At 47.1% G+C, this 14,644-nt stretch overlaps 1 protein-coding gene across 1 annotated transcript in view; it reads left to right on the forward strand.

Annotated features, from left to right (window-relative positions):
- Nucleotides 1–10,596, forward strand: part of MAGT1 (magnesium transporter 1) — a 36,112-nt gene extending 25,516 nt beyond the window's left edge. The window contains exons 9-10 of the mRNA XM_075322688.1: nucleotides 7,469–7,559; nucleotides 9,535–10,596. Coding sequence (XP_075178803.1) covers nucleotides 7,469–7,559; nucleotides 9,535–9,550 — 107 coding nt within the window. The 3' untranslated portion in view covers nucleotides 9,551–10,596. The remainder of the gene's footprint in view (nucleotides 1–7,468; nucleotides 7,560–9,534) is intronic.
- Nucleotides 10,597–14,644: the final 4,048 nt, after the last annotated feature.

Here is a 14,644-nt window from a genome sequence, read left to right on the forward strand (position 1 = left end):
TCCCCTGAGAACTCTGGCAGCCATATTTGCTATCACTTCTGCTGGTGGAGGATTTCAGAACGAGCTCTACAGCTCTGGGAGGCCCAGGCAAGGAATCTGGTGGACACACAACCGCTTTGGGCGGTCGGTAAGCCACACCGGTTACCCGGTGCTGGCCTCCCTTGGGTGCCGAAGTGTGTGTATATATGTGTGTATATATGTGTATGTATATATATGTATGTATATATATGTATGTATATATATGTATGTATATATATGTATGTATATATATGTATGTATATATATGTATGTATATATATGTATGTATATATATGTATGTATATATATATATATATATATATATATATATATATATATATATATATATATATATATATATATATATATATATATATATATATATATATATATATATATATATATATATATATATATATATATATATGTGTATATATGTGTATATATATATATAATTACACATTTTCTCTGTTCGGCCGCATTGTTTTGCTTTTGGCTATATACCCTCAGTGATCACTCTCAGAGGAGACTACAGCATGTCGTCCGCAAAGAGCAAGGGTGCCAAGGCACAGGCTTATTTTGCAACCTGTACCTCTTGTGCGGCTATGTTACCTGCAGGTTCCACCTACCCTCACTGTGTGCAATGCTCGGCCCCTGTGGCACTCACTCAGCCGGAGCCTCGGGCACTGGTGGGACCCCCGGCTCAGGTAGAACCGCCGGCTCCCACTGTCCAGGTGGCAGGGACAGTGTTTGCAGTTTTCGCTGAGAAACTGAGTCGCTTTCACAATCCATGGCGCAGTCTATGGACAGATGGTCTGCTAAGATATTAGAAGCCTTGCAGTCCAGATCGGTCACACAGGCCCCGGGCACTGTGAGTTCATCGCCCCCAGGCCCCTCTCGGTCGGTGCAGCAGAGTGCTCCTGGGGTGACATCTAGGTCCCACGGGGAGGACTCAGACACGGACCGCAGTCCCAGACCGGCTAAGCGGGCTCGCTGGGAACCTTCCCCAGCTTCATCACGCTGTTCGGGGTCTCAGCATGAGGACTCTCTGGAGGATGAGGCGGAGGTCGCAGCTCAGGGCTCTGATCCTGACGTTGCTCTCAATCTTGATACACCTGAAGGGGACGCCATAGTAAATGACCTTATAGCGTCCATCAACCAGGTGCTAGATCTTTCTCCCCCAACTCCACCTATAGAGGAGTCGGCTTCACAGCAGGAGAAACACCAGTTTAGGTTTCCCAAACGTACACGGAGTGCGTTCTTCGATCACTCTAACTTCAGAGATGCTGTCCAGAAGCACAGAGCATTTCCGGACAAGCGCTTTCCTAAGCGCCTTAATGACACACGTTACCCCTTCCCCTCTGACGTAGTTAAGGGTTGGGCTCAGTGTCCCAAGGTGGATCCTCCAGTCTCTAGACTGGCGGCTAGATCCGTAGTATCAGTGGCAGATGGTTCATCGCTCAAGGATGCCACTGACAGGCAAATAGAGCTCCTGATGAAATCCATCTATGAAGCCATAGGCGCGTCTTTTGCTCCGGCCTTTGCAGCCGTGTGGGCACTCCAAGCTATCTCAGCTTGTCTGTCTGAGATTAATGCGGTCACACGTACCTCTGCTCCGCAAGTTGTGTCTTTGACTTCTCAGGCATCGGCCTTTTCGTCCTACGCCATGAACGCCGTCCTGGACTCAACAAGCCGTACAGCGGTAGCATCCGCCAATTCGGTGGCAGTCCGCAGGGCCATGTGGCTACGCGAATGGAAGGCAGACTCCGCTTCCAAGAAGTTCTTAACCGGTTTGCCATTTTCTGGCGACCGTTTGTTTGGCGAGCAATTGGGTGAAATTATTAAACAATCCAAGGGAAAGGACTCGTCCTTACCCCAGTCCAAACCGAACAAACCTCAGCAACGAAAAATTCAATCGAGGTTTCGGTCCTTTCGGCCCTCAGCCAGGTCCCAATCCTCCACGTCCAACAGGTCACAGAAGGGCCAGAGGAACTCTTCTGCATGGCGGTCTAAGTCACGTCCTCCAAAGACCGCCAGCGGAGCCGCCTCCAAGGCGGCCTCCTCATGACTTTCGGCCTCCCCAGACCGCATCCTCGGTCGGTGGCAGGCTCTCCCGCTTTTGCGACGCCTGGTGGCCACATGTCCAAGACCGATGGGTGAGAGACATTCTGTCGCACGGTTACAGGATAGAGCTCAGCTCTCGTCCTCCGACTCGTTTCTTCAGGACATCTCCGCCCCCCGAGCGAGCCGATGCACTTTTTCAGGCGGTGAACACTCTGAAGGCAGAAGGAGTTGTGATTCCCGTTCCCATTCAAGATCGTGGTCGCGGTTTTTACTCCAACTTGTTCGTGGTACCAAAAAAGGACGGATCATTCCGCCCCGTTCTGGACCTCAAACTGCTCAACAGACACGTGAGAACCAGACGGTTCCGGATGGAATCTCTCCGTTCTGTCATCTCCTCGATGTCCCAAGGAGACTTCCTAGCCTCAATCGACATCAGGGATGCTTATCTCCATGTGCCGATTGCACCAGAGCATCAACGCTTCCTGCGTTTCGCCATCGGGGACGAACACCTTCAGTTCGTGGCACTGCCTTTCAGCCTGGCGACAGCCCCACGGGTCTTCACCAAGGTCATGGCATCCGTGGTGGCGGTCCTACACTCTCAGGGCCACTCGGTGATCCCTTACTTAGACGATCTCCTAATCAAGGCACCCTCCCGGGGGGGCATGTCAACACAGCCTGACCATTGCTCTGGAGACTCTCCAGAGGTTCGGGTGGATCATCAATTTCCCAAAGTCAAAATTAACACCGACCCAATCACTGACCTACCTCGGGATGGAGTTTCATACTCTCTCAGCGATGGTGAAGCTTCCGCTGGACAAACAGCGTTCGCTGCAGACAGGGGTGCACTCTCTCCTTCGGACCCAGTCACACCCCTTGAGGCGCCTCATGCACTTCCTAGGGAAGATGGTAGCAGCGATGGAGGCAGTTCCCGTTGCGCAGTTTCATCTGCGTCCACTTCAATGGGACATTCTCCGCAAATGGGACAGGAGGTCGACGTCCCTAGACAGGAACGTCTCTCTTTCACTGGCAGCCAAAACCTCTCTTCAGTGGTGGCTTCTTCCCACTTTCTTGTCGAAGGAAAAATCTTTCCTGCCCCCATCCTGGGCTGTGGTCACGACGGACGCGAGTCTGTCAGGGTGGGGAGCGGTCTTCCTCCACCACAGGGCTCAGGGAACCTGGACTCCGACAGAGTCCTCCCTTCAGATCAATGTTCTGGAGATAAGGGCAGTGTATCTAGCCCTAAAGGCGTTCCATCGGTGGCTGGAGGGCAAACAGATTCGCATACAGTCGGACAACGCCACGGCGGTCGCGTACATCAACCACCAGGGCGGCACACGCAGTCGTCAGGCCTTCCAAGAAGTTCGGCGGATTCTGCTGTGGGCGGAAGCCACAGCATCCACCATCTCCGCAGTTCACATCCCGGGCGTAGAAAACTGGGAAGCAGACTTTCTCAGTCGCCAGGGCATGGACGCGGGGGAATGGTCTCTTCACCCGGACGTGTTTCAAGAGATCTGTTGCCGCTGGGGAACGCCGGACGTCGACCTCATGGCGTCTCGGCACAACAACAAACTCCCGGCATTCATGGCACGGTCTCAAGATCACAGAGCTCTGGCAGCGGACGCATTAGTTCAGGATTGGTCGCAGTTTCGACTGCCGTATGTATTTCCTCCTCTGGCACTGCTGCCCAGAGTGTTGCGCAAGATCAGGTCCGACTGCCGCCGCGCCATCCTCGTCGCTCCAGACTGGCCGAGGAGGTCGTGGTACCCGGATCTGTGGCACCTCACGGTGAGTCAACCGTGGGCACTTCCAGACCTACCAGACTTGCTCTCTCAAGGGCCATTTTTCCATCTGAATTCTGCGGCCCTCAACCTGACTGTGTGGCCATTGAGTCCTGGCTCCTAGCGTCCTCAGGGTTATCTCAAGATGTCATTGCCACTATGAGACAAGCCAGGAAACCAACGTCCGCCAAGATCTATCACAGGGCTTGGAGGATCTTCTTATCCTGGTGCTCTGATCGGGGTTTTACCCCCTGGCCGTTTGCCTTACCCACTTTCCTTTCTTTCCTTCAATCCGGATTGGACAAGGGTTTGTCTCTCGGCTCTCTCAAGGGACAAGTATCGGCGCTTTCCGTGTTTTTTTTTTTTTTCAAAAGCGTCTAGCCAGGCTTCCGCAGGTCCGCACGTTCCTGCAAGGAGTTTGCCACATAGTCCCACCTTACAAGCGTCCGCTGGAACCCTGGGATCTTAACAGGGTGCTAACGGCTCTTCAGAAACCACCTTTCGAGCCGATGCGGGATGTCTCTCTATCACGCCTTTCGCAGAAGGTGACTTTCCTAGTGGCAGTCACATCACTTCGGAGAGTGTCTGAGCTAGCAGCGCTGTCATGCAAAGCCCCCTTCCTGGTGTTTCACCAGGATAAGGTGGTTCTGCGTCCGGTCCCGGAATTTCTCCCTAAGGTGGTATCCTCTTTTCATCTCAATCAGGATATCTCCTTACTTTCCTTTTGCCCTCATCCAGTTCACCAATGTGAAAAGGATTTGCACTTGTTAGATCTCGTGAGAGCACTCCGGATATACATTTCTCGCACGGCGCCCATGCGCCGTTCGGATGCGCTCTTTGTCCTTGTCGCTGGCCAGCGTAAGGGGTCGCAGGCTTCCAAGTCAACCTTGGCTCGGTGGATCAAGGAACCGATTCTTGAAGCCTACCGTTCTTCTGGGCTTCCGATTCCTTCAGGGCTGAAGGCCCATTCTACCAGAGCCGTGGGTGCATCCTGGGCACTGCGGCACCAGGCTACGGCTCAGCAGGTGTCAGGCGGCTACCTGGTCGAGTCTGCACACTTTCACAAAACACTATCAGGTGCATGCCTATGCTTCGGCAGATGCCAGCCTAGGTAGGCGAGTCCTTCAGGCGGCGGTCGCCCACCTGTAAGAGGGGGCCGTTTTTTCGGCTCTTTTTATCGAGGTATTCTTTTACCCACCCAGGGACTGCTTTTGGACGTCCCAATTGTCTGGGTCTCCCAATGGAGCGACAAAGAAGAAGGGAATTTTGTTTACTTACCGTAAATTCCTTTTCTTCTAGCTCCTATTGGGAGACCCAGCACCCGCCCCTGTTCCCTTCGGGCTGTTGTTCTTTTGTGTACACATGTTGTTCATGTTGAATTGTTCTTTTGGTTCATGGTTTCAGTTCTCCGAACATCCTTCGGATTGAATTTACCTTAGACCAATTTATAAGTTTTCTCCTTCCTGCTTTTGCACCAAAACTGAGGAGCCCGTGATGCACGGGAGGGTGTATAGGCAGAGGGGAGGGGTTACACTTTTTAAAGTGTAATACTTTGTGTGGCCTCCGGAGGCAGAAGCTATACACCCAATTGTCTGGGTCTCCCAATAGGAGCTAGAAGAAAAGGAATTTACGGTAAGTAAACAAAATTCCCTTCTTTGCCTCCTAATCTGAGATCCGCATAATATAGGGGCAGAGATCCTGATTCCAGTGATTCATACTAAGCTGTTTGCTGTAGATTCGATACTATTTTATCATTAGAGCACTTGTAAACCTGCTATCATGCAGCTCTCCATATTCATGAGCTCTCTATAATCCCATCACTAATTGGCAGCTTTCTGCCTATGCACAGTGTACACAGAACTCTGCCAAACAATGGTTGGGGCAGGGTTATTCTGAGAATTGAGTCTTAAGCTGGGTTTACACACTGCAACATCGCTAGTGATATCGCTGTAACGTCACCGGTTTTGTGACGCAATAGCGACCTCCCAAAGTCTCTGTTGAGTCGCTGGTGAGCTGTCAAACAGGCAAACCTGGCCAACGACGCAACAGCGATCCGGACCTGCAGAACGACCTAGCTAGTCATTGGGGACGTTGAAAAGCAGCTCTTTGAAAGGGAAGTCGCTAACGAAGTCGCTGCAAAGTCCCTTTACACACTGAAACTTTCTAGCGATCATGCTGCACAGTGGGAAACAAAGGACCAAAGAATGGTCCTGAACGATTTGTAGCGATCACAACTTCACAGCAGGGGCCAGGTGCTGATGTGTTTCACACACTGCAACATCGCAAACGACATCGCTATTGCGTCACAAAACCGGTGACGTTACAGCGATGTCGTTGGCGATGTTGCAGTGTGTAAACCCAGCTTAAAGCACATACAATTGCCCATACATTGCTGAGTCAGGGTCACTGCCCACACATCATACTGATGTCAGATGGAAATGGAAAAATCTAGTGACAAATTCCCTTTTAAAGTTGAGAGTGACCTGCCGGTCAATGTGTGGGGCATACTTACAGCTGTTGCTCAAAGCATACTAAGCAGTGATTGCAGCCGCAACCCAATGTGTCTCTGATGAAAAAAAACGTTTGCTCCAGGAAGGAAATAAATTAATTTTCTCCCAGCAGCTGCACTTTCAGTAAGGTGGCCGGACATCATTGTAATGGTATTTACCTGCAGATTAAGGCTACGTGTGCATGTTGCGTAATTGCATGCATTTACGCTGCGTATTGCACTGCAGCGTAAATGCATGCGTCCTGCGTCCCCTGCACAATCTATGAAGATTGTGCATAATCTATCCACACGTTGCGTTTGAGAGCGCAGTGATTTGCACGCTGAAAATTTGATCCAAATCGCTGCGCTCAAAAAAGCAACCTGTCACTTATTTTGTGCGCTTTGGATGCTGCTCCCACTCGGTCTATGGAAGAGGCAGCATCCGCAGCGCTGGAAATCGGCATCTATTCTGCAGACACACTGCATCCATTACGCAGTGTTTCTGTAGCGATTTGAAGCGCACAAGCACTTCCAAATCGCTGCAGAATTCTCAGCATGGACACTACGCAAAATGCGCACATGGCCTAACAGTGTTTAGGGACTTGACCAGATCCAGTTAAAGATCAACCAAAACTTGAAAAATTGGCATATATTAATAAAAAAGTAGTAAAATTGCAGCCAACTATTGCGCTTTGATAACCCAGGCACAGCTCTGGCGCCATCACAGAAAAATGTGTACAGCACTCTGGGTCTTGTCCGCGTATGTCACTGGGCGGGGGGGTGAATGATGAGAGGGTACTTTTGGTTACTTCACGGTAAAATTTTGATGACCTGACATTGTCAGTTGCCAAAAAAGAAACCTTTTTATAAGCAAACCAAATCACCATACCGTTAGTTTCAGTAGTAATATCATGGCTAGAAATAACCTTGCAATATCTCTAAATAAAGTACAAGCAAAAACCTGATCATTAAGTTTTTGGCTACTTCTTCACCTGTGATTGCTAGTATTTGGCCATCGTACACAAAAAGCATTCTGTATGGAGAGAATTTTTTTTTTTTTTTTTAGAAAAGGAAAGTTTCATTCTGTTTATACTAATCTGGATGGTCTTCCTTTTGGTAGTGATGTGTGTGGCAGGCTTGGGGCTGGTGGTGTTATTCTTCAGCTGGCTGCTCTCGGTCTTCAGATCCAAGTACCATGGATACCCATACAGGTAATTTCTTGACATTTCAGAGATTTAATTTATTATTTTTTTGCCATCATCACTTACATTTAGTTTTTTTTGGGGTGGGAGGGGGTGATAAATATGTCCAGCTGCTTTCCTCAGCATATTTTAGTCTACTGCCCTTAGCTATTCCATCAGTATGTACTAAGTGCAGATGTAAGACCATTCCCCTTCTCACCTCTTTTTCTTTTTCTAACAGACACTCCCTTTAAAGGTATGTGCACATGCTCCATGTCCACAGCGTTTTGGACGCAGTGTGTTTTCGCTGTGTCCCAAAACTGTGTTGTACATTAGAAGTATAGTGGATGGGATTTATTGAAATCTCCTTGCCACTGTGCTTTTTTCGCAGTGTAAACTGATATGTTCCATGGCTTTCTGAGCCACATCATGTCAATTTACGTTTCTGAAGATGTGAGTGTTGTCAGCGGGAGAACACAGTGAAAGACTGCAGCGCCTAGAACCCTGATCGTGGGCACGGACCGCTGCGTTCTCCTACTGAGAACACTAGCATCTTCACAGGAGGGATGATCATGCGTCTAGAACGCAGTCCTCCAGATCATGAGAACATACCTTAATAATATTGCAACTGATGTGGTGATGAGTGTTAAAAATGACCTTGTAAAAAATCATGAGCTCTCCTGATGCCAGCGCTTTCTTTTGTTTTACCCTGCGCTACTCCATTGCAGAGACTCACATTTAGTACTTCAGAGCACACCATGAAGTCTCTGCTTGAAAACCAACTGGGTGCCTCCTTAGCGACTTCTTCTCTGGAAGTCATGCGATTTCACCTTTCCTTCCCAGACACTGCCAATCACAGCTTGTCAGCATCTGAGAGGGAGAGATGAATGCGCGCACCTCCAGAGAAGACTCTAAAGATAGACGCCCGGTTGGTCTGCAGCAGAGATTTCACCTGCTGCGCTCCAAAAGCAACACACGTGAATATCTCTGAAATGAAGGAATACAGTGTAAGGCCTCCGACACACATCCGTGCCGCCAGTACGTGTTTGCCATTTTTTACACGTACCGGAGACACGTACACACGGGGACCTAGTTAATCCTAATGGTCAGGACACACGTAAGTATTTAGGTATGGAACGTGTGTCCGTTCCGTACTTGCGTGTGTCCGTGAGTTTTGCACGCTGACATGTCCAATTTTTTTCCGGCAGCACGGGTGTCACACGGCCCGCACCCGTACCACACGGATGTAGTGTGGATGCGGTCCCATGTGACACGCACCGGAAACACACGTGTCATGTTAAAAATAAAAAAAACACATACTCCCCTCCACGAGTCCTGCAGTCTCTGCCGCGGCTGTCACCTGCATCCGTACCCCAGTGAATTTGAACAACATATCTTCACTGGGGGCCGGAAGCAGCGTCAGCGGGGCGTGGCCTGTGCCAGACCCTGTCATTCAGCACCGCAGACAGCTCCGGAAGAAACAGGTAAGGCGGGGCTTTCCGTTCTCAGTGTGTTATTACGTATAACACACGGAGAACATGTACGTTCCATAAACACGGTACACGGGGAACAATCCACCCCTTTAACACGTACATGAAAAAACTTTACGTTTTTTTCACGTGAGTGTGGCAGAGGTCGAAAACTGAGAAAGAGGGACAGAAACTGGAAAGCTCATGGATTACAAATAATTGACGTTTTGTTTTTTTTGTTTTTTTTTTTTGTTTTTTTTTAAGGGGTTCTCTGATTTCAGAAAACCCCTGTCTCCTGGCTGATGTTAGTTTGAACATATAAACTGTGCTTTACTCGCCATCCTGTGTTCCAGTACGGTCTTCCTCGCTGCTCCTGGTGTCTATTGACCGCAGCGCTGACATAACAGTGATGGTGCTGCATCCAATAACTGAGCTCAACGACTCTGGGAGGCTCGTGCTGCCAACTTGGGAAGGTAGTAGTGTATTTCCCACTTGTTGTGGATACACAAAATAATTGGTGTGTTTTTTCTTTTTAGCTTTCTAATGTCATAGATGCAGTTCCATCGTCTTGAAAACATCGGTTAAAGACACAGGAATGGTTCATGCTACTTCTAGAAACACCAGCCGGTGGGGAATCTATACATCGGATTGTGCATCAAAGATATTTTGCAAAAGAAAGTGAGAACCTGTTAGAAATGAGATTGTTTGGTCTAAGACTATTGGTAACCGTGAACCAAAGACCTGATGCAGTGCCTTAGTCAAATGCAGTGAAACCCCAGCAGTCTTATCCCATCCAAGGTACAGAACCCCCTACCCATTCCAAATGGAGAGCGGAAAAATTGTATTAGGTTTCATCTTTGTGTTCTGCACAAGTAACAAGATTACAAAATGAAGATCCCTCCTCAAGCCTGGTACAATGAGATTTCCTTATTTTCCCTTCATAATAAAATTACCTTTCCTATTTTTAGTGATCCGTTCTTATGATTATTTACTTTGTGGGAGGTGGAGGGTCCTACTATTATTTAGTTGTACGTTTTATACAAAATGAGTGGACTTTAGAAGCACAAGCTATGAATTACTACTTGTAAGCATATCACACGTGAAGCCTGTGAGAATGTATACCGGTCCTGCTTGTGACCTACCATAGCATTTACTAGATGGTGGTGTCAGCGATCAGTTCACCTTATGAAAAAAGGAAGAAGGAATAAATCCATTTGAAGATTGCTGTAGAAAGATGAACCCCATGAGAAGATGCCCGTGTTGCATATGGCTTATTTATACTAAATATATCACCTAATGAAATACAATGTGATTATACATGTCTTTGATCATGGGATATTCAGCGGAAGGACACATTTTCTTATTTCATACTGTCTTTTATCACACTTTTTTTTTTTTTTGCATCCTATCACTCAGTCTTCTAATGGAATTTGCATAGAAGATCATTGTGTAGCAGATGAATGAATCTTTATGTTGCTTTAACATGTATATGTGAATGCTGGGTGTATATATCTCACTGTGTATTGAATGTACTTGAATATTACAGGGGACCAATCACTAGGTTTTTCTCATAAAAATTAAAAGCCGCATGTTTAAACCCTCTCTCGTACAGATCTTTTCTCAAATCTGTGTTTCATCTCCCTGCAGATCCATAACACTCCTCTGCAGTAAACTTATCATTGGCTATTCGGTATTGATGGACGTGGATGACGTCTCCTAGGTCATCCACCCAGTGCTGCAATTCTTGAGCCTTTGCAGTTGAAACCCAGGCACTTTGAGCTGACCTGAGAGCTAATGAGTGAAGTGAAGCCTACGCATGCACATTACAGGAGTTTGCTATGCCTTTATGAGAGCACAGCAAAGCGTGGCTATGCAGGTCTGTGTTTCAACTGCGCAGGTCTGTGTTTCAACTGCGCAGGTCTGTGTTTCAACTGCGCAGGTCTGTGTTTCAACTGCGCAGGTCTGTGTTTCAACTGCGCAGGTCTGTGTTTCAACTGCGCAGGTCTGTGTTTCAACTGCGCAGGTCTGTGTTTCAACTGCGCAGGTCTGTGTTTCAACTGCGCAGGTCTGTGTTTCAACTGCGCAGGTCTGTGTTTCAACTGCGCAGGTCTGTGTTTCAACTGCGCAGGTCTGTGTTTCAACTGCGCAGGTCTGTGTTTCAACTGCGCAGGTCTGTGTTTCAACTGCGCAGGTCTGTGTTTCAACTGCGCAGGTCTGTGTTTCAACTGCGCAGGTCTGTGTTTCAACTGCGCAGGTCTGTGTTTCAACTGCGCAGGTCTGTGTTTCAACTGCGCAGGTCTGTGTTTCAACTGCGCAGGTCTGTGTTTCAACTGCGCAGGTCTGTGTTTCAACTGCGCAGGTCTGTGTTTCAACTGCGCAGGTCTGTGTTTCAACTGCGCAGGTCTGTGTTTCAACTGCGCAGGTCTGTGTTTCAACTGCGCAGGTCTGTGTTTCAACTGCGCAGGTCTGTGTTTCAACTGCGCAGGTCTGTGTTTCAACTGCGCAGGTCTGTGTTTCAACTGCGCAGGTCTGTGTTTCAACTGCGCAGGTCTGTGTTTCAACTGCGCAGGTCTGTGTTTCAACTGCGCAGGTCTGTGTTTCAACTGCGCAGGTCTGTGTTTCAACTGCGCAGGTCTGTGTTTCAACTGCGCAGGTCTGTGTTTCAACTGCGCAGGTCTGTGTTTCAACTGCGCAGGTCTGTGTTTCAACTGCGCAGGTCTGTGTTTCAACTGCGCAGGTCTGTGTTTCAACTGCGCAGGTCCGTGTTTCAACTGCGCAGGCTCAAGAGTTGCAAAACTGCATGGATGACTTTTTAGATGTCAGGCACGTCCGTCAAGTCAATGAGCGAGGGGAGGAACCGAGTTAGACCAGTGACATCAATCAGTCTGGACCAAGCTGATTTCTCATGGTGTAAGAATTCTAAGGCCCTGTGCACACGCTGCAGATTTGCCGCGGAATTGCTGCAGAAAATGTGTCTAACATGCTGCAGTCATTCCCCAGCAAATCCTATGGGCTGTGCGCACACTGCGTTTTTTTGTTGTTTTTTTTTATACCCGCGGATTTATCCGCTGCGGAATTAATTCTTTTCTGCAGGTACCTGCGGTTTTTGCCATAGATAATGGTAAAAATCCACAGGGATCAACCTGCGGTAAAACCGCATGCGGATTTCGCTGCGGTTTTGGTGCATTTTTTTTTTTGTTTTTTTTTTATCTCAGGTTCAGATTCTTTAAGAGGGTCCGGATTTTCTTTAAAGGATGTTTCCTTGCGTCAGAGGGCTTAAACGTGGTGCTTTTAGTTTATAAAGGGAAAACCTGGTGACATGTTCCCTTTAAACAGTCCGAACCAGAAATGAGAAGTGCCTGACCTGTACACACAATTACGGCTTCAGCGGAAGGACTTGTGCTGCGCTGCTGTCCTATTGGGTGATCGCTGCCTTAGAATTTAATCATAGGTGTTTAGAAATTACAAAATATTCAAGAAGTTGCACAGTACGTGGACACTGATTTGGAAAATGTTATTGCCTTTAATTTCTTATTGTTTCCTTGTAATTTTAGCTTTTTTTTTTTCTTCTTCTTCAATGTAAACGGCTGTTGCAAGAAGATGTTGTTAATTAGTGTGGGCGATTTTTCTAACGTTTTCCTGAGATCTTGTATACGGTTTGGGTGCAGATAAGGCGTTGTGTGCTCTGCTATAGACTTGCTATGATTGTGTGGCTGTCATTTATATATTTCAGAAGTCTGTGGAAACAAACTTTGCAGCAATTAAAGAATCACTTTGGAATATATAACCAGTGGTGAAGTTTCTGGGGTGGAAAATCTGCACCATATTGGAGCACCTGAAAAATGTTTTACCCAATTTCTTCTGCATGCTGCGGAAATCTGCATGGAAGTGAATTTGTGGAGCAGGTTTTATATCGGCACCAGATTTTCACTGCATAGCTTTTCTTGTATAATAGTAGGGTGAGATCTAAAGCAATGGTGGTCTACTCGTTTAAAACACTTAGTAAATGGACTAAGGTGGTGAGAAAATAAAAAAAAAAAAATAAAAAATTATACTTAACCTTTATCAGTCTGGACCTGTCTGTCACAAGATCGTTATAGCCAAGTAGCGACCATGCCAGTAACAATCCGAAAGAAAGATTTTGTCCACAATCTATCTCTCTAGAAAAAGCCAGGATACTGGAAAGGAGAGAATACAGAGTACTTTTTTTTTTTTTTTTTTTATGTTTCACTACACTGGGTCAATTTACTATGTATTTTAGGAGTGTGGACAATTGCATTAGTCTGTAACAAATCTACATGTAATTTATGTACATATTGCCTGCTGATCTTGTACCCACAATCTATATACCCTGTGGACTTTCCCTTTTCAAAGTGCAAAGTATGGCTGATAGATTTGCCAGCGTGACCCATTCAGCATAAGTTTCATGAGCAGATATTTTAGGGGAACACTAAAATCCTCATTGATTTGTATACATTGATGCACACAGTCTTGATCTTATGCCTGCTTTACACGAGATGACAGATTGTGCGATTTCACGATCGATCATACCCACCCCTGTCGTTTGTGCGTCACGGGCAAATCGCTGCCTGTGTCGCACAAAGTCGTGAAACCCCCGTCACACGTACTTACCTGCTGAGTGACCTCGCTGTGGGCGGCGAATATCATCTTCCTAAAGGGGGAGGGACGTTCAGCGTCACAGCGACGACAAACAGCCGCCGGCCAATAGAAGCGGAGGGGCGGAGATGAGCGGGACGTAAACATCCCGCCCACCTCCTTCCTTCCGCATAGCCGCCAGGAGCTGCGGGACGCAGGTAAGCTGTGTTCATCGTTCCTGGGGTGTCACACGGAGCGATGTGTGCTGCCCTGGGTACAATGAACAACCGGCGCCATTTTAATTAAACAATTTTTTAAAACTGAGCGACGAGTACACAACTCACGATTTGTGAGCAATACTGCGTCGCTCGGAGGTGTCACATGAGACGACGTCGTGAACGATGCCGGATGTGCTTCACGAAAACCGTGACCCCGACGATGCATCGCATGATAGCTCGTCTCGTGTAAAGCCTGCATAAGAGAGATATTTGTTCAGTATTTTGGTCAGCCATTATAAAAGCTTTCTCAGAATTGGATTTCCATTGGCATTATGCAAAAAATCCCACCTAACAGAAGAAAAGAAAACATGGGTGTACCCTACAACTAAATTCAAACATGCACATTGGACAAGCCTTAACAATGAGATCTGGAAAATGGTTTTTGATCTGTTTTACCTTCAATAAAACTTGTTTTCTGAATTGACATCATTGTAGTGTTTTATTTTCAGCCCTACCTCACCCTAGCAGCACAAACATAATGCGTGTGTCTGAATAACCTGTTATTTGTGCAGGCCCTCTCTTCAGTGCAGAAATCCTACCTTGCATCAGATTTCAGAAACTGATCTCCTCAGTACAAATGTGCTACATGTATATGTTTAGCTCATGTGATTAAGAAACTTGTTGGTGCTTCTGTTAATCTTTCCATCTGCAATATACATTTTCTAAACAAGAAAGCAATGTTAAGGTTTGAGATGAGCAAAACTGAACTGTAAAATTTGGGGATCGCACTGAACACGGACGTTAATAGGTGTCCACATTCAGATGCTATACG

This window comes from Anomaloglossus baeobatrachus, chromosome 9, assembly GCF_048569485.1.
Source record: "Anomaloglossus baeobatrachus isolate aAnoBae1 chromosome 9, aAnoBae1.hap1, whole genome shotgun sequence".
Classification (NCBI taxonomy): Eukaryota; Metazoa; Chordata; class Amphibia; order Anura; family Aromobatidae; genus Anomaloglossus; species Anomaloglossus baeobatrachus.